This window comes from Astyanax mexicanus, chromosome 19, assembly GCF_023375975.1.
Source record: "Astyanax mexicanus isolate ESR-SI-001 chromosome 19, AstMex3_surface, whole genome shotgun sequence".
In the NCBI taxonomy this organism is placed as follows: Eukaryota; Metazoa; Chordata; class Actinopteri; order Characiformes; family Acestrorhamphidae; genus Astyanax; species Astyanax mexicanus.
In genome coordinates, this window is record NC_064426.1 from 2,050,859 (window position 1) to 2,076,195 (window position 25,337).

Below are 25,337 nucleotides of genomic sequence, written 5' to 3' on the forward strand. Positions count from 1 at the left end.
ATAAACATCAGTGACTAAAGCTTCAGAAATCAGAAATCACAGTGTGACCCTGGGCATTAATGGGTTAAACTCATTGTTCTCACATTGTCAAAACCACTGGTAGACCAGACGGATTCATTTTAATATGAGCTCAAACAGCAATATCACATCTTTTTCCATCATTTACAGAGATGTAGAGCTTTCTAATGAGACCCCCAACACACAAACTACCCCCCCCCCCCCTAACACACACACACTCTACCCAACACACACACACACACTCTACCCAACACACACACACTCCTGAACAGCGGCAGCAGTGGCCCGGGCTCGGGGCTTTCATGCTGGAGTTGAAACGGCCGGCGTATTTACACACTTAAGTGTTTATTAGTTTATTTATTTATCTGCGTGCTCGCTGCGTACTTACGTATTCACTTAGTTATTTATTTACCTCGCGTCGGCCGGCGCACACGCGGATTTACTCGCTTATTTATTTATGGGAGCGCGTCTTAAAACCCTGCTGCCGGTAGGAGCTGTGGGTTTAGTAGGGTGGGGGTTGGTTGTTGGTTGGAGGGGTTTGTTGTTGGGGGGAGTGGAGGGGGGTGGGGGGGGGGTATCTGCATTCTTATTGAGTTTTCTGTTGAATAAATAAATAAATCTCGCGGAGGTGATGGCGTGAGCGTGTCGCGGCGGCGGCGCTGTGTAAATCGCTGCAGGAGGAAACGGCCTCTTGCTATTAGTATCAATTTACAAACAAACCGCTTTTTTGGCGACTGGATCTCAGATGTCAGATTTTGATAAATGGTTTCAATTTGGCAGCTGTTTTAAGGTGTCAGTCCGCATCAGGTCGGACCCGGGCGGAACAGGCCTCCTCTGCCCGAAAGAATCTCTCTCACTTAGCCTCCTGCCTTTTTAGGGCAAAATAATCTTTTCATACTAACCAGGCGGCAAACCGCCCGCAGCACCTGACGGAGCACTGCTTTATTTATCGCCTTTGCGATAGTTTAACCCTTACAGCTCTGGAAGACGCTCACAGCTCCTTTTCTTCCATGTAATTCAATTATTATACCACATTACAGAGCATGGCTTAAGTATGACGTAATAATAACCAATATATAATGCATTTCTACGTATATATATATATATATACATTAAGGGCCCTATTTTAGTCTTTGCTATCGTAACGACAGGAAAAGCACGCAGTACCTTGCGCAGCTCGAAATGCAGCAAAAAAGGCATGGGTGTGGTTACTCTTGGGTGTAACTTGAAATAAACCAATGAGAGTGTCACTTGCTCATCATTGCGACTTTGGTGGATTACTATTGTAACGGTGCAGCTACCTGGACGTGTTCAACAAACTCTTCTCAGCAGAGGAAACTGAGCTGCTGGTTGACGCTGTGAAGGAGCTCCTGCAGCTCATTAATTACGGGAACAGCAATGTTATTTTATTTATTTTTCTGTTTATTTTTAATGTAAAAAAAGTTGGGTTTGTGCTGCTGTGCACCTGCGTTGCCAAGATAGCAATGAACGTCTGACTCAGTCAGTGATTTGATGTATTACTAGTTTTGATTTTTTACAATAATTTGAGCACTTAATGGAAAATGCACCATTTTCTGATTGCCGTTTCCTTTCTTTCCCTGCTGAAGTTCTACACCAAGTTCTCCCACCACCAGGTCCTCTATTCCCTCGTCTCTGAGGTCACCACCACACCATCACACATCCCCCCGCTGACCCCGGAACAGCCAGTCTAACACATGGGTTCAAATACAGCATCACACAAAGACTCGTTTCATTCACAGGCCTGTACGTGGTGTTTTTACACACACACACACACACTCATACACACACTCATACACACTATCAAACACGGCACCCTCAGGCTCTTGACCTGGTCCTTCACTCACACAGCTCCAACACTTCTGACAAACACATCAGTGTGTTTCAGCTCTCAGAGAACACAGGCAAAGATCTCACATGTCAGACTGTAATTACCTAAAAACAGACTTTAGAAAGGTCTTAGAACAGCTAGAGAACTACTGCACACCACACAGAGTACTTACTGGAATGATCTTTAGACTTTATTAATGATAAGCAGGAGCAATAAACACTATTTAAAGTGGCAGTCCGTATTATTTAGTTTCTAAACTGAAAGCAGAAGCATTTCTGAGTGGAGAAGAATATTTTGCTATTTTAACGGCTAAAAGCCTAATACTGTAAATTCATTCTTAAAACTTACATCACACGTACAGCCTCTAAAAGAGGATCTGGCTCAGTTTTACTGAATGTGAGCGGCTGGTGGAGCAACGGGGACTTCAGAAGAGGAAACTCAGAGCTCAGTAGCTCCTCCATTCACTCATAGTAAAACCAAAGAAACGAAGGAGTGAAGTTTCTGACTGAGCTCTCTCTCTCCCTCTGGGACTGAACATAACCTGGAATCGGATTCATCCGCTCTAAAAAAAGGAGACCGCATCACACCCGCCCAGTTTAAAATTATTCTTCTGCATACTCCAGAGAGGGCCCTAAATCCCCTAAAAACCCAAAACTTACGCACAACAGTCCCACTATTTTTTTGACAGTTTTTTGAGTATCTGAGAGCATGACGCTTACCTTGGGTAACCTCTCGGGGTCTCCGGGGTGCCGGGGGATGACCTTCTGTAGCCTCTGGAAGCCATAGTCAATGGTGGGTTCATTGAGAGCTGAGGGCCAGAGAGCAGAGAGACAGTTTCAGCACTAAACTGATATAATGAACACTGAAACAAGTAGGGCAGAATAGAGGATAACATCTGGAAATGCACTTATGTTAATTTACATTCACATTTTGGGCACACTGACCATTGGTTGACCAACCTCTCTAATAAGATAGCACCTCAAAACGTATACAGGTGAGTTTGTTCCCAAGTCGTCTCCTAAAGTAACACTTCATGATGAAACGACACTTTTATTTCAGTCAGTTTGTACTGTTTGTAGTTTTTAAACTGAATAATGGAGGAATTTATAAATTGTGGTGGAATTCCTCTTTCAGTTCTTTATTAAGGGATAAAGTTTGGGTCAGTCTGTCAGAAGCGGCTTGCGAAACGTCAGATCACTCAGAGTCGTGCAAGCTGGTGTTTATGAAGTGCACGGCCGAACCCCGTGGCCTACCTGTCCCCTATTCACGCTCACATCTCCGCCCTGCCTAATTCAATTCCACCCCCTTCACTCTCCCCCCTCTGCACTTTTGATTTCACTCGCCCCCGTTTCCCCATCTTCAGCTGCTAAACGGCGGGAGGAGTGAGAGGGGGAAACACCCGGAAAAGCAGTTAGGGAGATATTTCTCCATAATCAAGCCCATTAATCATAAAAGGCTGTCAAATTTGACTTTGGGGACAATTTGTCAGCCTTCTTTGCCCACTTCGCTTTTGTCACTGTTGCCTCTTGTATTGGGTAAGGATGATTGACACTCCAAATGCTGGCGAGTAGAATAGCTAGTTTGCGCTAATATGCATAACCGGCGCTTTCATGAATAAGAATAAGGTTGCGGCGCCGGAGCAGGGCCCTCTTTTCAAAGGGGCCTCCGTCGCCGTTTGTCGCGCGAGGCAAATAGATGTTATTACCATTATAACAATATTTGTTTTCTTTCGGCGGGAATGGGCCCCGGCGAGCTGCTAAATCAAATTTGTTTGAGACAGTTTCACAGAGAGAAGGAGCAAGAAAAGAGCCAGCGCTCTGACAGCGGTTTCAGGATGTGTGTGTGTGTGTGTGACCAGGAGGCAACAGTTTTGTTGTGTTGTCTGTAATAAAGAAGCCATTTCTGATACACTGCACTCATATCAGCAGAACTAGCTCAGTGATCCGGTGTGTAATTAACTATATTGATATTGATATATAGTATATATAGTATAGTAGTGCTTCTCTTGAGTCTTAGTAACTTTCGCCAGATTGGAAACGCAGATTTACAGGCAAAGTAACTCTATTGTTTGGAGGAAACGAGGTACAAAGAAAACTGCCTAAAACATAAGAGATGTTGTGGTAATAAGGTAATAAGGTGGGAGTAACAAGATTAAAAGTATCCTAGTAACTCAGAAGTAGTGTTGAGGTTAAAAGTAACATGGTTTTTAAAGGGTTACAAAGTACAAAGTAATTCAGTTTAACCTGTAAAACAATGTAACCTGTTTATTTGGTAGGAAAAACGAGTAAGAAAGTAATCTTAAGGTTTCTTAACTTAAGGTCAAAATAATCCCAATTACTAGGAAACAGAGTTGGGGTACCAAGGAACAAGATATCTCAGTTATTTGGTATTAGCAAAGTACATGCAACAAGGTACAACATAACCCTCCTACTTTGGAGATAACGGGGTTAAAAGAACCTGTAAATTGGAAGCAACTTTTGAGAGATCAGGATACAAAGTAATCCAGTTTTAGGGAAAAAAAAGAAACAATGTAATCCAGTTACCTCAGAACTAATCCAACTCCTTAAATGCAACATTGGAGGAATGGGGTACAAAGTAACTTTGGTACTTAACTTTGCAACATTGCTTATTTAAGAACAGAGTTACAAGGTTATGAGGAACAATGGATCCCAGCTACTTGGAAGAAACAAGGTACAATGCAACCTGTTACTGATAACAATGTACAAAGTAGCAAAGTTACATTACAAGTAATTTTGTGCAAAGTAACTAAGTTACATTACAAGTAACCAAGTACAAAGTAACTAAGTTACATTATGAGTAACCATCTACAAAGTAATTAAATTACATTACTGGTAACAATGTAAAAAGTAACAAAGTTACATTACAGGTAACCAAGTTATATTACGGGTAGCCATGAACAAAGTAATCAAGTTACTGAAGAGCAGTATTGTGGGTAATAGGTTACAAAGTTACAGTGCCTGGATACAAGAAATATAGAGATGAAACAAAAAGGGGCGGAGCCTCCTTGCATACATGTTTGTGCATAATGAACTTATGAAATAGAATAAGGTTTATTAAAGCTAAGATACAGAATGTTGTAGAAGTTTGTGCGAGTGTGTGTTGAATATATGTGAATGTGTCTATATATATATATGTGTGTGTGTGTGTGTATATATATGTGTGTGTGTGTGTGTGTGTATTGCTGGCACCTTCTCCCTCTATCAGACCCCGAAGAAATTAAGCCCATTACTTCTCTTATTAAAATCCCCCTGACCTGTGACCCCGGTGCCCCATTGGCTGCCTTCAGGGCCCCCTGTCCTCTCAGCCAATCGATACGCGAGCCTGGCGGTCATGCGCAGGAGTAATTGGAGTGCGCGGGAGTGCGAGCGCGGGCCGCACTCTGACCCCGTCCGCATCAGCGTGGCCGTATGAAGATAGATTGCCTGATTTAGTGTAAACATATGCTGCAATTCCAGCCATCAGCGCCACTTTCTCCATCGTAATTCGTATTGATTTTTCTTCCACTCCTTCGCCGGGGTTTGACGCGCGACTGCGAGCGAGAGACAGCGAGAGAGAGAGAGCGAGAGAGAGCGATAATGCGCTTCGCGGGCGAAGAAGAGGAGGCTGGAGTGAAAGAGAAGAGAAGAGATGAGAGAGGGAGCTAGAGAGAGAGAGAGAGAGAGGTAAAAGGAGAATATGAGAACGAGAGAGGTATTTATTATTTATTAGATCATTCTTTTATTGCTCTTACTGTGAGCCCATGTCTCTCTCTCTTCTCTCTCTTTTACTCTCTCTCTTTTATTTTACATCAATTCTCTCCTGTCCAAAAGCATGATTTAACTCATTTTGAGTTGTGTGGACATCAAACATGAGCCCATAAGGAAGAAGAAAGACCTAAAACTGCTTTAGTGAGAAAAATAATTCTATACAAACTGAACCCAGTTCACACACAAGTGAATTAATTCACATATTTACTGAATAAGATATCATATAAACTATTTCTAGTTAACATTTATCGTTTAAAGCCTCCTACTGTCACTTCCTAGGAGAGCCTGGTTGCCCTCGGGGCAGCAGATCTCTTCTGGAGTCTACAATAAAATAAAATATACATTAACTTAAATGTTCATAATGTATGTTTTGTTATCACTCTTCATCGTTCTTAAATGAAACGTGCAAAGCCAAACAGTGCTTAAATAGTGATCTGATAAATGTTAAAAACATATAGTGTGCTATTTTAGAGCCTTGATTTAGGGCGTGTCAGTGTGTCTTTGCTATCGTAACGATGGGAAAAGTTCTGTACGTCTTTCGAAGCTCAAAACATCACGCAAAAGTGACGTGCAATCAACCAATTAGCGTGTCACTTCCTTTAAGAGCCAGGTGCGCTCTGGCTGAATCTGGTGGATTGCTATTTTAACGGTGCAGCTACCTGGACTACCAACGCTCCTGTAAAGTTGATCCAGCAGCTCGTTTACAGGAACAGCAATGTTATTTTATTCTTTATTCTTCGCACCATTCTGAGCTTATCTAAGACAGGAATTGATGTCTGACTGAAGACTGGTGTCAGGGTTTTTTAAGTCAGTGGCGTACCTGTGTTTTCTGTTGCTGAGATAACAACACTCCACAAACCGTTGCTATTTAAACGAGTCAGGTGGAAGCTGTGAAAATAAACTGTTGGTGTGGTGTGAGATAGCGATAAGCATCACAATGTGCCTTGTATAGGGTGTAAGACATATTTTATACACCTCTATACTCCTATCCAACATATATAAACATACAGTAAAGTAGACTGTTTTATTTCGTATTATATAACATAGTAACTATGATGTTTTGTAACATAAATACTATACATCTTACAACATAAAATATAGCGACATATATCTTTATTACTCTTGGAGTCCGGTTGCCAGATTCTGCTTCTGGATCCACACTTCTTATGTCATAAGGTTGCCTGATATCCAAAGGATCAAGCCTAAATCCCCCTAATTCGGCCTAAACACGTCCGACAGCCAGCCTCAGACTCGCCACAGCAGCTCCGGAGTTATCTGATCTGTAATAGTGCGTTAACCCGCAAAGGCTAACCTCCGCTAGCGCGATTAGATTTCAGCAGACGTGCCCCCCCACCCCACCACCCCTCCACCCCGCCATCTAGCTAGCAAATGAGGGGCGGCGTACACACCTCGAAAAATCAATCCCCGCCCAGCTCCCAGTGCTTATTACACACGCCACAGGGGTCAGGGGTCAAATGGGGCAAAACGGGAGAGCACTCAGCAGCATGATGAAAGGCCCTCATAGACACACACACACACTTATACTCACACACACTCATATACACACTCATAAGCACTTTACTGTATGTGTGGCCAGTAGAGAAAGTGACCACAGCAATTGTTTTACCCCTAGTAGTGATACAAAGGACATGTTTAATCCCTTTACATCCTATACAAGGCGCATTGTGATGCTTATTGCTATCTCACACCCCACCAACAGTCTATTTTCACAGATTCCACCTGACTCGTTTAAATAGCAATGGTGCTTCTGAATATATCAATGCCGATGGGCGTTCCTGGAGTATTGCTATCTTGGCAACAGAAAACACAGGTGCACTACTGACTGTATAAATCCCTGACAGCAGTCACCAGTCAGACATCCATTCCTATCTTAGCTACACTGCTGTTCCTGTAAATGAGCTTCTGGAGCTCAGTTTCCTCTGCTGAGAAGAGTTTATTGGACACGTCCAGGTAGCTGCGCTGTTAAAATATCAATCCACCGAAGTCAGTGCGCACCTGAATGATGAGCAAGATATAACATCGTATGACCACATGTGTTTCTGCCTCTATTACATGTATAAAGTACAAGAACCTCAGATTATGTTCACTTACTAAAAAAAAAGTGAGTTAAGTAGAAGTTGAAATGATCTTTAAGCTCCACACTTAAGTAGAAGTAATGAAGTGTTCAACATTTTCTCTACTTAAGTACTGCTTAAGTAGTTTATAGTAAAATGTAGTAGTGAAGTACTGAAAGTAAAAGTATAGTACTGTATCTCTTGATTCACATAATGTACAGTTATTTAGTACTTAAGTACAGTAGAGAAGTAAAAAAGAATGATACTTCAGTAGATACAGATACAGCATTTTAGTACTTAAGTAAACATAATACTCCAGTAGATACAGATACAGTATTGTAGTACCTAAGTACTTAAGTAGTAAAGTGATAATAATAATACAGTAGAGTACAGATACAGCATTATTTCCAGGAACATATTGCAATATTTCCCTGGCCTGCCCGCTGCCTGGTTGCCAGATTTATCATGAACATTTATGGGAGCAGCTGATGATAACGATGCTTAAATAATATATTGTGCAGACCTCAATTGAAGGAAAGCTTTGCATGTAAACACAGCACGGGCGCAAGGTGTGAAAGTAGACTGTTGATGGGGTATAAGATAGCAAGGGGCATCTCGGCACGCCTTGTATCGTACAGGGGGTACATGATAGGGACCAACATCTATAATTAAGCTCAATTCTGGTCTGAAAAACTCTCCCTAGATGTTTTTTAAAGACATTATTGGAACAAATATTGGATTAATTCGCTTTATAATCTGAAAGCGAGTGTTGTGTTGTTTTGTTGTGGCTGATCTTTGCTGTGTTTAGAGTCGTGATGACTGATGAATGACTGATGGTGATTGCGCGTCGTTACGTGTGAGGTCTCTCACGTTTTTTTTTTTTTACATCGTTTATGACTTCAAATATCCGCTGGTGTGGGCCAGACGCACTCTCGCTCTTACTCTCACTCTCGCGCCTGGATCTGAACGGAGGCTGTAATCTGAGCGTAACCGGCGTAACCTAACCCTGCTTTGAGGGAGCGAAGAAGAAGAAGAAGAAGAAGAAGAAGAAGAAGAGAAGGAGGAGGAGGAGGAGTGGAGCGACGGAATCAATAGCGCGCAACAAGGGGGTTTTAGACGTTTGTCAACAGGCCACTTCAGCCGCCTCACACACCTCACCGCACACACACTCTCAGACAGACTGGAACGGGAAAACAAATCACTTCCTGTCGTCTCTCGCGCTCCTCGCGACGTCTGGAATTGTCACCCCCTCCTCCTCCTCTTCCTCCTCCTCCTCTTTCGCCTCCTAACTGGTGGACGAGCTGAGCCTCAGACACACTTTACTTAGCCTGGGGCTAGCGCCGCGACGGCTGCTGTAGCTCTGATCAATATGCCGACGCATGGAAATGCGGGAACGGAAGATTGAGGCTTGTTTTGTTGCACAGGAATCCAAACTAATCCCCCTTCCATTCCCATTCCATCAGAGCGCAGGGTTTTGATGGAGTGGTCTATATAGATCCAACATGGTCCAACGTGGTGAAGCAATTCGGACCAGGTTAGCGGACAAACCAAAATAGCAGCTGCGTGAATGGGCAGGATGCTCAGCTGGGATTGTGGCCGGCGGGGGCATGACCGTGCCTTCAATCCACCAATCAGGTGGTATACAGGGATAAAGGGGAATGAAGAGGAAGGCCGAATATGCGGAGGAGAAATGTAAATGCTGGCAGGAAATAGGTAAAGTAAATAGGTAAAGTCTCTGGAGAACACACGGTAAACACACACACACGCACAAGAGTGTGTTGAACATATTTATATATATATAAATACTATATATATAGATAGATATAAACCGTAGCTTACATTTCACATGGCTGAAGCTTTTTTCAAATGTCTAAAATACAACACAAAAACTGGTTAGCCCTGAAATGGAAAAATATACTTCAATAGTCAACTGCAATATTCAACACATTCAACTCAAATATATACAGTATTTTAACAGCTTAGCTAGGATGACCTTTCAAAAATCTCATATGTTTCTTGGACAAATCCTTGTTTCAGGATGTAAAAAAAAAACGCATCTGGCAAGAGAATATCCATGATTCTTCATCAATTGGTTAATTTTCATTTTCAATAGATTGCTGAAATTAAGTTTATTTTCACGCCTTGCACTGCGGCGTTAAAATAGCCCCTATATTTATATATAGTTTAAGCCTCGTCATCGCGATGTGCGCATGTGCAGTAGTCACATCGGGACTTAGGACGTGCAATGTCAATTAAGGCAATTAAATCAAACAGCAAACCTCATGTTGCGATGTTTTGTTTCTTGACAGAAAAAGTAGATACACAGCTCTGTCTCTGTGCCTGTGTGAGTGACTGGCTGGTGCTGCCTGAGAAGTGGGAGGGGGAGGGGGATTCTAAGAAAATCAGCTAATTGACCAACCAACATATGGTTAGTTGTTTGTATTTGTTAGCATTTCTATCAAGAATTAAGCTCTTTAAAAAACAACACATGCTCTGCTGTAGACCCTGTGTTGACTCGACGAAATCAAAGTATAATTCAGCTTTTAGAAAAAAAAAATCACGGTTGTTTTGTAGTGTTAAAACTGTAGTTTAATGCGATACTAGGCCACTGAAATTCAATCCAGTTTATTCACTGTTCACATAATGCGACACCCGACTGTATGCCCTGCCAAACAAGCAACGCCAATTCAGTTAGCGTGTGCTAACTGATCTACACTCAATTAAATAAGAAGGAGTGGAATTCAGAAGCATGAGGCTTCTTGTGTTGATCAATCGCCCCCAGCTTACCCACGACCAGGTCACCCAGACCCCTCCTCCCCCCCCCCCCCCCCTTCTCCAAAGATCAATTCTCATAGAAATTTCATGAACTTTAAACTGTGACTGACAGTCGAGACCCAGCTAAAGCAGAGAGCCACCAGGGGAGATGAGAAAGAGCCCACCACAGACCAAACACACACACACACATTTACACACACACGCATTTATACACACACACACACACATTTACACACACACACGGCAGCACACAGACCGAGCTCTGACCTCTGTTTACCTCCAGCATGCAGACGAAAACACACAGATAACCCGTCTGGCTTTCTGGGGGGTACATTTGGGTTTGATCAGATGCAGCCGCTACATTCAGGAGGTTTTAATATCTATGTGTGTGTGTGTGTGTGTATGTGTTGTGGGGGAAACTTTGCGGCGAACTGCTGCAGATGTGGAGTGTGAGAGAACCCAACACTGGCTAATGAGGAGCTTTAGGAGCTTTAGGAGCTTCAGGAGCTTCAGGAGGAAACTCTGTGTGGTTTTTAGCTAGTTTTGCTCTTGCTCATGATCCAAAACATCATATTTTTTCATGTTTATTCAACTTATTAGCCGGTATTGCATGTATTTTAAACAGTGTAGTCATTAAAAAAGCTATTTACACACATACTGGAGGTTCTTCATTTAAAAAAATGTACATGAACACTCTTAAGGTGAGCAATAAAATGCTATTTTACTAGAGTATATAAAATGTATAAGAGTATATTAGAGAAAACACATAGGGCATCTGTGTCATTTAAATAGCAACAGTGCTTCTGAATATACTGTATCTACACTGATGGTCTGGAAATGAGGTGTGTTCAGGTAAATTTCTGTAGTTTTGCTTGTTTATCTTGGTAACAGAAAACAAAGGTGCACCACTGGCTGAATAAATCCTAGACAGACGCCAACAGTCAACAGTCAAGACATTCATGGCTATCTTATGCACACATAAACAAGCGTGGGACACGTCCAGGTAGCTGTGCCGTTAAAATGACAATCCACCAAGTCAGAGCTCAAGGAAACAATGAGTAAGAGACACTCTGATTGGTTTATTTTTTACGTTACGCTCAAAATTAACCACACCCATGATTAATTAAGATAATTAGTACATGCCTTTTCCATGTTTTGAGCCACACAAGGGTTACTTTTCCTGTCATTATGATAGCAAAGACACACTGATTTGCCCTAAATCAACCTGCATGGTGCTCGGATAGTGCCTCGCATACAGATCACTAAAATAATGGCCAACGTTTTTCAGTTGTAGGCATAGGTCCAAATCCAGATGAGGCTTCTAGTTTTGATTGTGCTTCAGCTACAAATTTTGCCTTTATCCTATTGTTTGTTATAGTAGCATGTTCAGCTAACCCGTGTTTTAACTAAAAGGTTCCACAAGTTAGAATGCACTTCTCTGCACTTGACTTGCAGCGCTGTGTGTAGCTGTCTCTTAATAAACATTATTCTTAAATAACAGGTCTATGCTTCTTCAGTGTTGCAATATTATTTAACTTTATTCTGAACAGCCCAAACATGTTCTTTAAAAGCTGAGTTTTAGCACTCTACTTAGTAAAAAATGTGGGGTTTAAATAGGGCTCAGGCTCATAATGACAGTTTATGGGGCGAGTCGGGCCGAGCTCAGGCAGAACGCCGACTGTAGGTTAGTATAATCTAAGGAGTTGTTGCTGCGCTTCGTTTTATAGCAGGTAAAATCTGATGGGATCTTTAACAAAGAGCTAATCCTGTCCCAGCAGTGCTCACTTTCGCTAATTGCCGAAAAACCACCTGCAAACGCAAACAAGTGGCGGATAAGATCGGGTGAGACGAGGATCTCTCGCAGCGTTCGAGCGCCAGAAGGCAGGTTTAGTTAAAAATATCATGCGGCTCACGTGGGGGAGAGGGCTTTTGAGGAGCACTTCCTGTAGGTGTCACTCAGCTTAATCAAGGCGGTGCTGAGGCAATTAGCGGACGGATGATTAGCACATCTAGCCGACGAGGAGGACGGATGCTGGAGTAATCAGGAGGGCTGCAACACTGCAAACACGGTGCAGTCTCGCCGGGAAGAGAGAGAGAAAGAGAGAGCATGTGAGAGAGAGAGAGAGAGAGTGAGGAAAGGGAACAGAAGGCAGTGGGTGTGTTACTGTCACCTCCACTTTACGTAAACTGTGTGTGTGTGTGTGTGTGTCTTTGTGTGTGTGTGTGTGTGTGTGTGTGTGTGTGTGTTATGGACCACTGTTTCAATCTACAGGGCTTTACACTCCTGACGTTAACACAGATCTTGTTACATACACCACACTTGCTGACACAGTGTGTGTGTGTGTGTGTTTGTGTGTGGGCTAACCAATAAAACGCTGATTAGCTCTTGACACAAAGTTAAAGTGATATAGCGACGGTGCAGCATTCAACACTGTTGACTCATATGCAACTCTACTACAGTGTATGTACTGTATATAAATGTTTATTTTTAATTCTGAATGTGCTTTTAAAGCTTTTTTTGTGCTACAATGCACTTTTTTTATTCTTTTTCTAGTGAAATACTTTACAGTAGGTTTCTCTGAGTTGTATATGATGCTGCACAACAACTGTTTCTCAGCCTCCATTGTCTAGTAAAAGTAGCTAGTAAAAGAAAATCCTCAGAAATACGAGTTGACCAGAGAGAGATGTAAAATGTTGACGTCAACCACAGGCGGAGCTTACAGCTTTTCTTTCCAAAGCTAGTTAATGTTAGCAATCTTGTGTAAGTAACTATAGGTTTATATCGGATCTCCGGTTGAAACAATAGTTGGGTTCAGGTGGTGAAAATCCAACACTCTGACTTCTCTAATTCACTCAACGCAACCAAATCCTCACAGCAATGCTTCCAAATCTACTTATAAGCCTTCCCTGCACAGTAGGAACTATTTTTTTGCACTTTTGCCATGAAACAAGGAGCTCTTTTGTTTTCCTCACTGTCTGATTAAGTTGAGGAGAGGTGTTCCAACACCCTGGGTTGCCAGTCTGGGCTCTAGAAATGCTGCCGAACTCCAAAAACCTCCATTTGGAGCTGCCTGTCAAGACATAGGGGACTTTTAAAGAACCTGGCAGGTCCCTTTCACATTTACACACACATATGCCAGCTCTAATCAGGCCTTTCTTTTTTGTCCTGGCATGTTTGGAATAAGAACCAGTTCCAGTCTTGTACAGGTTCCCAAAAGACTGTTCTTTTTTACCCTAAGATAAAGTTGTATAGCTACGTTATTTTTTTTTTTTTTGCTGTCTAAAGTTTTCTTCTGTGGTTTTATTTTCCCCACTTACTCCCAAGGAAATCCCTTATCTCATGATGCTACAAGTGCTAAAAAAAAATGAGAATAGCAAATACTTCCTCTAAGTCTCATATTATATTCAGCCTAAAACAATTAATGCTAACAAAATGCCATTGGCACTCAACACACTTGGAGGAGAACACTAACTCCAAATGATGCTCTCTAAAGTTTTCTTCTGTAGATTTCCTACTTATTAACTATGGAATCCCTTATCTCAATATGCTTTAAATGCTAGAAAAGTTAAGGTAGGTCAAAATACTTTCTCCAAATAACATTTTACCAAATTGAAAACCTCTGTAATATAACCAAGAAGAAGATGGATGATCACAAGCCATCAAACCACCAAACTGAACTGCTTGAATTTTTGCACCAGGAGTAAAGCAGCATAAAGTTATCCAAAAGCAGTGTGTAAGACTGGTGGAGGAGAACATGATGCCAAGATGCATGATGAAAACTGTGATTAAAAACCATCAGGGTTATTCCACCAAATATTGATTATTTCTGAACTCTTAAAACTTTATGAATATGAACTTGTTTTCTTTGCATTACTTGAGGTCTGAAAGCTCTACACTAAAACTAGCCTGAAAAAATAAAGCAAGCGGCTGTATTTTAATGTTCTCTTCATATAAACTGAGCAAGCCCTCCTTTGTTCAGTCAAAGAACAGGACTAATAGAGGTGCCCCAGGGGTCCAATAAGACCACGCCCCTATGTGACTTCCTGTTTCCCATTGTCTTTGTTGCAGTAATGCTGCTGGGACCCTCTGAGCCCCCACTACCTGAGTCTATAATCTTCTGCTTGTGTGAGCAGGTGGTTTGGGAGAAAAGACCCCATCTGTTTCCACCACAACCCAAGCCCTGTGTTTGGTACCTCGCCCAACATCTTCCAGACAAAAGGTCTACATCAACCTGACTTCTACACCTCATCCAATGCCCAACATCTTCAATACAAAGAGCCTAATTATACAGTTTTTCTAGATCTTGCAAAACCTACAAGACATCTTTCAAACAAAGGAACCAAACATGGCTCCAATGTTCTGAAGCTCTTGGTCCTTTTAGGCTTATTTAGGTGTACTTTCGGTCCAACAAAACCTACTACTACAAACTAATCCCAACATCTTTCATATAAAGAACCCTAACATATGCCACTCTTCTAGCCCACAGCCTGCCAAACAAAGACCTGGTCAAATACTACCTTTCCATCTCACCTACAGGAGTTGGAGAATGAAACTGAAACACCTGGTTTTAGAGCACAGTAATTGATTGTTGTGACGGACAGTTCTGGTGGAAACAGGAGAGTTGAGGTGCACATTGAATTCTGCCGTGATTTGATCAGCTGTGGTTTTACGTTTTTTGGATACAATCCGGGTTAGAACCCGAACATCCCTTTCAGACAGTTTCCTCTTACAGGGTCCACAGTTAGTCCTGTTGGATGTGGTTGGTCCTTCTTGGTGGTATGCTGACATTACCCTGGATACCGTGGATCTTGATGCATCACAAAGACTTGCTTTCTTGGTCAAAGATGCTCCAGCAAGACGTGCACCAACAATTTGTCCAACAAAATTGAGTAAAACTGTGCTCTTACTCTGCTAATTGAACCTTCACACTCTTACAGCTCTTACTGGTGCAATGTGCAATTAATGAAGATTGAACACCGGGCTGCTCCAATTTAGCAATGAAACCTCCCACACTAAACCCCTGTACCTCCCTACCTTCCTTAAAACATAAAGCAAAAAGCCAGAGGTGCCCAATCCTGGTCCTGAAGATCTACCAACCTAAAGAACTGAGATCCATTAAACGGTTGGCTCTTATGTTTCGAAGCTCTTCTCATTTCTTAGATTGGTTAGTTGTTTGATGAAGATTTAATCTACATTACATATCGAGGATGTACATCACTAGAAGCTAGACTGGGCACTCCTGGTATAGTCCATCTCTACACCAAAGCCAGCCTCCTTTAAACCTAAGGTTAAGGCTAAGGTTATGACCTACGTCATACGTTAATGATACCTCAAAAAGCCCAATCCAAAAGTCTACAAGTCTTCTTCTCTATCAGACTCATGTCCTAACCCAACCATGCTAACCCTCTGCATGAATCTCGCCACCGTAGGGTCTGACCCAACAGTTCTGCCCATCTTCAGTCCTCTCAGCACCTCCATCACGAAGGGTCTAACCCAGCGTTTCCTCCTGTTTGCAGTCTGTGAGGCTGTAGACATGCCTGAACCTGCAGGGTGGAGCCCAGGAGAACCACATGCCTCCCAGCTCATCCATCTCCCAGCTGTGGTGTTTATTACTGCCAATGGAGCGTATCCTGATACACTGCTGTCAACCAGGCTTTCCTACGCTACTGTACTACTGTAATTAGCTGTTGCAAATATTGTTCAGAGGCTGCAGATGATTTAGAGAGAGAGAGACTTTAGTTTTTATAAGTCATGATTACTCTAGTGAAAAAAAAAATTGATTAAAAAGTATAATAAGCATTATTATGCTATAGTGATAAAATTGAACAACTTTTTATTTATTATTATTATTATTATTATTATTATTATTATTATTATTATTATTATTATTATTATTATATTATTTTCAGGCCCCGCAGCAGAGGCAGTAATTTATTCCTGATTGGAAGTGCTGTTTCAGAGCAGGCAGGATCTGTGCTGCCAGTCTGAGGGCTTGTAATGTGTGGATCAATGTGACCGTGGAGGGAAGTAGGATCAATGACGGCTGAGTTATTGCAGTATTTGGCTACTGATTTTTTTTCGAGAGATGTTTTCCCAGGAAAGTCAATACCCTCAGGCTCGTCTCACTCTTCTCTGCCTGCTTCCCTCCCTCCAGCGTTCACCTGAGGGTATTCAGGCCTCCGGAGAGGAGAGGAAGGGGCTGGAGGTTGAGGGGTTGAGGGGGGAAGACAGGTAGGGAGGAATAAAGTGAAAGAGAGAGAGAGAGAGAGAGAGAGAGAGAGGATAGTGGGATAGAGAGAGTGGGGTTTGATGGAGGCTGTAACGATCTGTCCTGTGGCGAGAGGAAACTGGCATTCTGGCTTTGCTAGAGGCTTTGAAGCGGTGCTAAGGCCTTTCTGTATTGCTTTATGGACAGATGGGAAGTTCACACCGGATTATAAAAACATTATATCGTGTTGTACAGTTGTATTAGACAGATTTATCCATTTACGCAAAAACATATGTTCCATAAAACTGTAGTCTATTTACTCTATCCTTAGAAATTGGCTATTTTTAAATAGTTTTCCAATTTTTGAGGCTATTTGAACCCATTTTTTTAATTGATCATTCCTGTTCACTATCAGTGCTGGAAGAAAAGCTTCTTTCAAACATGCATAACAACTTCCATTCCTTCAATTAACTGGAAGAGCGGTACATGTGAACATTGCAAATCTACCCTCTCATAAAAGTGCAGTATGATCATATAAACTAGATCTAGCTGGGTCCCTTAAAAATGTGAGAATAAGAGAAAAACAACCACAAATGAGTATTGAAGAAATACTATTATTCTCTTAGACTCCATGGCTGCAGCATCATAGAACCTTAAATTTGCAGAACTGCAATGATATAGTTTGACCAATCATGAGTGGAAAAAATAATACCTTCTTTCCAATATACGGTTTAAAATGCATCTATAAATAGGAACTTCAAAGCTTTTCTATGCAAAATTATCTAGATCATTTCCATTAAAAGCTGAAATGTGAGACTTTGAAGTTTCCAAACCTTTAAAAAACGTTTTTTTGTTGTTTTTTTTTTTGTCGTCAATTTTACCTCTGCATTGTCCCCACATATTCAACTGTTGCAAATCAGTCAATCAATTATACTGCCCCCTCTGGTGACGTCCAACCATCTGCATCTCATCACTAACAGAGGTACACCTTTGTTCAGTCCAATCAGCTCTTCCTTCTGCACCACTTCTAAACCCATACATCATCCAGTGCCCCAGTGCCCAAACTACCCCTTCAATTTTAGCTAAAATAACAAGGTTTAGTTACCCTTTAAAGGTTAACTGCTGTCTGATGCTCTACACAACCTCCTATCTCCAACGTGCAAATGCTACTGTCTGATCGCTTCACTTATCCTGAGATAAGTGCTGATCCCTCCACTGTCTCTCTAACCTGTAGCGAAGCCTGCGTCTGATGTGTCTGATCTCTGCACTCGTTCTCTGTTACAGTAATGGAAGTGCAATCTGCCGGATGAGGGTATGCGCCATCTTTGATGCCTTTCTGTGGCCCATTATCGTTAGTGAACGACAGATAAAAGGAGAGCGATAAGGAAATGATTTGAATTTGCACAAGAAGGCCAATATCGTTTGCCAATGTTATGCTGTTCTCTCTCTCTCTCTTTCTCTATTTCTCTTTCTCTATCTCTCTCTTTTTCCTCCCTGTGACTCGAAACCCTTAATTTTCTAATGACCTAAATGTCTTCCAAAACATGTCAAGCTGGCTAGTTTTCATTTGGAAGCAGTTGGCTGAAAGCGAGGCTGAGAGAGGAGCACAGCGGGACGGTGGGGAAATTCCCTGGCGAGAGAATTTTGGATGCACTGTGTATCTCTCGCGCCTTGTATCTCCGCGAGGCCTTTCGCTGCTTCAGTATTTAAAAGCCTGCTTCACGTTTCACATCCAAGAAAACGCTCGTCGCACGTTCCTGGAGCTGCAATTACGATGCAGTGATGTCAAAAAATGAGCTAAAGCTCATCTGCTGCCTGAAATATGGATGGAGGCGTCTGATTGGCTGGGCACAGTGACATCCCGTTCTGGAAGGTGGTGCAACTGAACTGGACAAGTTTATTATATTATCTTTCTGGACTATATCTGATATCATTGCTTTCATAACCTTGACTTTATAACTGGACTCAGTTCACCCACATAGACAATACTGTAGCCTATTATCCAGGATATGCTTGATGTCAAAATTGATCAATATAGTGCACACTGGTCAATTGCAAATTGTGCAGTTTGATTTAGTGCATATTAATGTGTCCTTGTGCATCTTGAAATGTACATAAGGCAAGAACTAATTCTTTTAATTAATCATGTGTTTTTATTCATTTTGGGCATAATGTAAATTGGCTTCATAAACCAAACAGCATGCAAGTTGTCATTCCCTTTAAGAGCCAGATGAGCCCTGACTTTGCCACGTTCATATCTTAACAGCGCTGAGCTTTTTGACTGTTGACTGTTGTCAGGGTTTTAATGAGTCAGTGGCGCACCAAGATACGAAGATGCAGAAATGTACCTGAACACACCTCACTTCCAGACCACCACCCTTATCAGTGTAGATGTGTTCCTCAACTCTGTCGCTATTATATATATATATATATATATATATATATATATATATATATATATATATATATATATATATATATATATATATATATATATGTTACTATTGACGGGGTGTAAGATGGCAATAAGCATCATGCATTTAACTAATGCTCTTTTCCAGAGCAAATTACAAGGTTATTTCTGTTACAAAGTTGGGCCAATGTAGTGATGTACTCTTACTGGTCTAGCAATTGGAATTGAACCACAGTCTCCCACATGGTAGCTCACTAACAGGTGGTGGTGTTATCCACTCCACCACACCAAAATGTTCTTTTTTTTTTAAGAATGTTAGTGGGCACCATTAACTAAACACTGTATGGCTTTATTATACCATTCCAGCCCATACCCACAGCATTAGACATGTCGTATGCCAAGAGATTGATGCCTAGAAAGTCTTATTCTATTGAAAATACTTTTTTACAGGAACTAGAGAATCTGTGTGTGCATTTGCACATCTGTCTCAGCAACATATGCATTAGAAATGATGTCCACCATTCAGAGTTTTATGGTGTTCCAGACTGCCTTATCACAAATAGACCTTTACAGGATAAAATATTAGCATCCATACAGTGATGCTCTCTAAAGAACCACGATAAGCCAGTCAGTTGTCATCATGATCAGTTGTCAGCCAATCATATGTTCATATGTTGAGCTCAGGCACCGCATTTAGATCATTGTCTCCGACACAAAAAGCGCTCTGTTCCACAGGTGCATTCCATTCAGTCTTTTACCGTCAGCACCGCGTTTTCCTTTTCCGCCGCTGCTTTTGAAGTAAGATCTATTCACGTCGTACGCCGAAGCATAAACTCGCCGTCCTGCTGTCAGTCAAATCATGCACTCGTCCGTCTGAGCGGACATTAGCATTGCAAAGGAACGGTCCGAGCTAAGACAGGACCGGGCCGGCCCATTGTAACGCCGTCTTTCTCCGGAGCCCGAAAACGCGCCATGCCTGCGAATGAAGCGCTGTTGAACAAAGACAGGAGGGAGATAAACCTCATGTTTAACAGAGAGCCTTAACACCGGCCCTCCTTTTAGGGCCGACGCCGTGACATTTCCTTATCACGCTAAACAGTCTTCCATCTGACCTTTCCACTACTTTGAATGGCATCCTGGATTATTCCAATGAATAATCGGCCGCTGAAAAGCAACGATTGTGCGGCGCGATACCGCGAGTCCGGCCCGACGGACGCTGGAGGACGTTCTGCTCCAGGGTGAATGATGTGAGGAATAAAAACTTGGGAAACATTGATGCTAAAAAAAAGCCTACGATTCAATCAATGATATGATAACAAGGACACAGTAGTGTGATTAATGTGAAGCTCCAGTCTTTCATTAGAACCCATTGAAGATGCTATGGTCATTTTCGCAGTCTCGACAACAGAGGCATGGTCTTGTGAATGGTTGGACATTTCTAATTTGCGTAAGCTTGTTAATAGTTGTCACACAACTATAGAATCAGTATTGCATGTACCAATCATTTGCAGACTGGCCTTCTATGATATACATATCCATTCAAAGGCTTGGAATTATATTTTATATTAATAACATTTGCCATGTTAATACATAGCATAATTGATTCTATTGCACAGGTTTAAATACTACCCTTCCATCCATCAATTTCTTTGGTCTGGAATCATTGGAATCATTGGAATTATTGGAATTATTGGTCAAAGTTTCCTTAGCTAAATAATTTTCTGGCTAAAAATTGTCGTTTTAGCAATGCACATTAAAGCTCTAAAGCTCTAAAGCTCTAGCGCCCCCTAGTGGGAAACCATGAGTAAGTGAGTGTTTGGTATAAAAGACTAAAAGTTCTATGAGAAAACCTCTAAGACGTCGTTTCCTCATCAAAACCATCATCCTGATAAACATAAATTGAAAACTGATCTAAAAACAAGCTTTGATAAACGATTTATTGCGATTTCAATAAAGCATGTAATAGCTACTAGAGCTCTATAGCTCCCTCTTGTGGAAAAAAAACCTCTTATCCAGATCAACAAAAGTGAAGAACTGTGTGAACGAGTGTTCGGGTGTTCGACAAAACAGTAAATCAATTTTATGAGAAGATTTATAAAGTCTAAAAAGGGTTGAGGAAGAAACTGGTTGAAGAAACATCTTTTTGTCCCCAGTTTGTCCCCAAGGGGGCGCTACTAAACTCGAGTTTAGTAGCTTTTATGTACATTATCGAAAGTCTTGACAGTATATAAAACTAATCTAAAAAGGAGTTTCAATAAGGAATTTCAATAAAGCATGTAACAGCTACTAGTAACAGTGCTATACTTTGAGCGCCCCCTTATGGAAAAGCCTCCAGTCAGATTAAAATTAGTCAGTGACTGAGTCTCAGGTGTTGTGGAAAAGTTGTGGAAGAGGAAGTACCTGTGTAGACGAAGCGTCCCGGCGCTCCTTTGCAGAACTGTTTGGACTTGTAGGAGAGGGTGACCTCCACGACCCCGGGGATGTGTCTGGGGGGCGTCTGCACTCGTATGGCGTGGGGCGTGATGAGCTAAAAAACATCAGGCAACACGTTTCACCACCTCCCACTCAATACACACATCGATCACACACACTGCCGGACCCTCGGGACTCCACTCTGACCCCTCGCTCCCAGAAATCAGCTGTACTTAACTAACTGTTCTAACGCTGGGTTAAGAGTTACAGTACCAACAAACACTGTGTGAATAGAGTACAGGGGTTCGGTCAGCAGACAATGCTATTTTAGGAATATTGTAAATAATATACAGCTCTGGAAAAAAGTAAGAGAGCACTTAAAAATGATGAGTTTCTTTGATTTGACCAAATTTAAAACCTCTGGAATATAATTAAGAGGAAGATTGATTGACCATCAAACCACCAAACTGAACTGCTTGAATTTTTACACCAGGAGTAAAGCAGCATAAAGTTATCCAAAAGCAGTGCGTAAGACTGGTGGAGGAGAACATGATGCCAATATCCATAAAGAAAACTGTGACTAAACACCAGGGTTATTCCACCAAATATTTATTTCTTGATTCATGAAGTTCTTAAAACTTTTTCCAGAGCTGTAATTCAGGCTTTTTATTGTGTTCTAAAGTATTTTTTTTTTTGCATTTACATTTTTTTGTTAACATTTTGGGATTGTTATACTTTCGCTTTACAGTTCAGTTACATTTAGACATTAGACATGCAGTTGAATGTAAGTCAAAGTATCTATCTCTGGACCATCAAAAATAAATAAATAAATAAAATAAAGTACAGAATCAGAACCAGCTTCAGAGTATGATATAAGCTATTGAATATCTATTGAATATAATTGAGTTTTTTTCTAAAGTAAATGTTTTCTAGATAGATAGATAGATAATTTATTGATTGATGATTTTTTTTTCCTACAATATTTTTCACCATGACAGGTTTTTATTGTGTTCTGAAGTAGATTTTTTTTTTTTTTGCGTTTAATTTTTGTGTTACTTTTGTGTGATTGTTGTAAATGTAAACCACCCACCTCACTCCACACTAGCATGGTGCCAAACACCACCTGAAGCCCGTCGAAGAAGTTGTCCCCGATGATGATGACGGTGGCTCCTCCGGTCGTCCAGCCCTCACTCGGGCTTATGGCCTTAATGCAGGGAGTGGCTGCTTCGAGCAAAAACACAAACACACACAAACACACAAAACAGAATTCAGAATCAGATGAGGAGTCCAACAAACAGGTCCATAGATACAGTTACCTGGTTCCAGGTACCAGGAATCTAATGGAAAACCAAAAAAGCCAAGAACCAATTGGAACTAAAAGATTTAATAGATATTCACTATACCGTTTAATGTGGTTGATATGGTGCAGTGGATAACACTGCTCCCTGCCAATTCCAGGCCTGAGTGACTGAATGCTGCACTACAACAATAAACCCAAAGTCCTTGGGCTATACTCCTAACACAGCATTGATTAGTCAGCTAAATGCCATAAATGCAATGTAATGTAAATATAATATTAGATGAATGTTAAGTGAGCATCTATGAAGCATCAAATGGGTCTAATAAAGAAAAGAAAAGACACCAATGGCTAATCAGCACTCTGCATGGTTTATGTGTCACGTTTTAGTCAAGACTTAAAAGCTTTAGTCAATATTTGGAACTACAAGTGAAAACACAGAAATTTGCCCAATGGAAAAGCCATTTAATGTTATGAACCATGCCAACTATAGGGCCGTTTCCAAGACAGGACAAGATTGGACAACACTGCCTTAATAAATTGGGATTTTTTTATTGAAAGGAAAATATACTGTAGTCCATGAATAGGATTAATTCCTATGAATGGTCTGGGAAACCAACCATATTGGTTGAGTTGAAAAGTAGAGCAGAACGAGGTCTAACTCCGAGCCATTAGTTTTCATATTTCATTCCCTGTAAGTATGATTGGTTTTTGCAGTTTGTTCAGCACTCAAACAAACACTTTACTTCATTTACCAGCATTTTACCCTTCAGCATCGCAGCATGGCGGGGAATAACAGGCTAAGTGGGAATGATTTGTAATAACTCTGATGATTATAAAAGCTCATTTCACATTCTGCACATCGCTCAGCTCAATAAAGCCATTAGAAGGTTGTTGGGAGTTTTTTTTTGTGTAGTTTATGGTAAAGTCGTCTTTGGCGAGGCGGCGTGGAGACAGGCAGGCTGACGGACGGACTGACTGGCTCGTGTCTCCGCTGGTTATGGAGGGGAATTGATTGTGCCGCTGGATGTGGGAGAAGGGCTTATTACCGTATGGAGGAACTGGCAGGAGGTTTTCCCCGAAACAACGAAATGGGCCGTAACATCTGAGCTCAACCTTCCAAAGTGTTCCTCAATAAACTCTATTGTAAATGGGTTTTTCGCTTTTGCAACTGATGAAGAAGCTTTACAGAATATTTTACAGACGATAATCAGATATCTTGATGGTCGTTGCTTTGAGTTCCAACATTTCTGGAACTGGGAACACGCCTATAAATTTGGTTCATCTTTAGTTACACTAAATTAAATAAGCTGATGACCCTCAGGAAGAACATATTCTAATCCATTGCATTGGGTATTAATCAGGTCATTTACATTAATGTTCCCATCAGAAATGTTGGAACTTAAAGAAACGACCATCAAGAAATCTGATTATCTTCTGTAAAATGTTCTATAAGACTTCTAGGAGGAATGGATTGAACAATAAAAACAATTATTAGGTGCCAAATTATTTTTTGGTTGGAATTTGTTTCATTTATTTTAACTTGGTTGATGCACTCAAGTGAGATCTCTTATTGGTTAGGTCTTCTAGAGCTGGACTGAAGGTTTTACACAAACAGAATAACCCCAAAAATCAGTAAGCGTCATTAAAAAAACAAAAACCCAATACTATGGGGGTAAGAAATGTTCCTCAGTGGTTCTCAATATTGTTTTCGGAGAACCACCTATTCTACTCATTTTAGTAGTTTCCCTAAGCAACGGGTTCTCCAGGACCAATGATGGCAACCACTCTTCTAGAAGTGGTAACCAATTGACTTCTGTCACTTGTTAGTTAAAAACCTCAATGATTATTACACTCTCCTGCTAATAAAATCCAGCTTTATACCAGCTTTTGTTGCTATCTTGAAAAACAATCCACAAATATTAATATAAAATATATAAAAAAAAATAATAAAACATCGGCGTTGCTTTAGTTTCCGCCTGTTCTTGTTTCTCCACCTGTTCTTGGGCTTCCTATCTCCTTTTAAGGGCGTTTTTTTATTTTATTTTTTAATTCCTTTCTTCTTGGGTTTGCCTGCTTTAAATTCTCTCTCTCTGCTTTAAACTTTTCTACAATTGGGTTCAACAACCCTCTGTGCTGGAGAGCTACTAGTCTGTAGCAGCACTCTATCATCCCATTACAATTTCCCAATACAATTTCCAAAACAGATTTTTTTTTTTTTTTTTTCGTAAACATAATGGCTTGGAAAATATCTGACCCACGGCCAAACTTAATTGCTGACCCCTGTTATAGATTATAATAGCAATAAATGAGCCATTTCAGCCGTGAGTTTTAGAGTTTACTAGTAATCACCAAAAAACTTCAGAATTGTTGGTGTTATTGGAGAACTGTGAAACTGTGGAACTCTGTAACTCTGGGTTTTTTTTTAAACTTTAAAAGTGTAATTGTGTCAGGAGTTGTTTTTTTGTTCTGAACTTCGATTCTCCCAGATGTCAGAGTTCTGGAGCTCTTGCTTTGGGCTC

The 25,337-nt window shown here is 41.1% G+C and overlaps 1 protein-coding gene across 3 annotated transcripts in view; it reads right to left on the reverse strand.

Annotated features, from left to right (window-relative positions):
- The window catches only part of LOC103022853 (transcription factor COE3), a 152,906-nt gene that overhangs the window by 23,361 nt on the left and 104,208 nt on the right, over positions 1 to 25,337 (reverse strand). For 2 of the 3 annotated variants that reach the window (XM_022676400.2, XM_022676406.2), the window contains exons 9-11: positions 22,609 to 22,742; positions 21,507 to 21,633; positions 2,587 to 2,675 (exon numbers count right to left, since the gene is read on the reverse strand). In XM_022676400.2, the coding sequence (XP_022532121.2) occupies positions 2,587 to 2,675; positions 21,507 to 21,633; positions 22,609 to 22,742 (350 nt within the window). The remainder of the gene's footprint in view (positions 1 to 2,586; positions 2,676 to 21,506; positions 21,634 to 22,608; positions 22,743 to 25,337) is intronic. The other variant, XM_022676402.2, reaches the window with a different exon arrangement.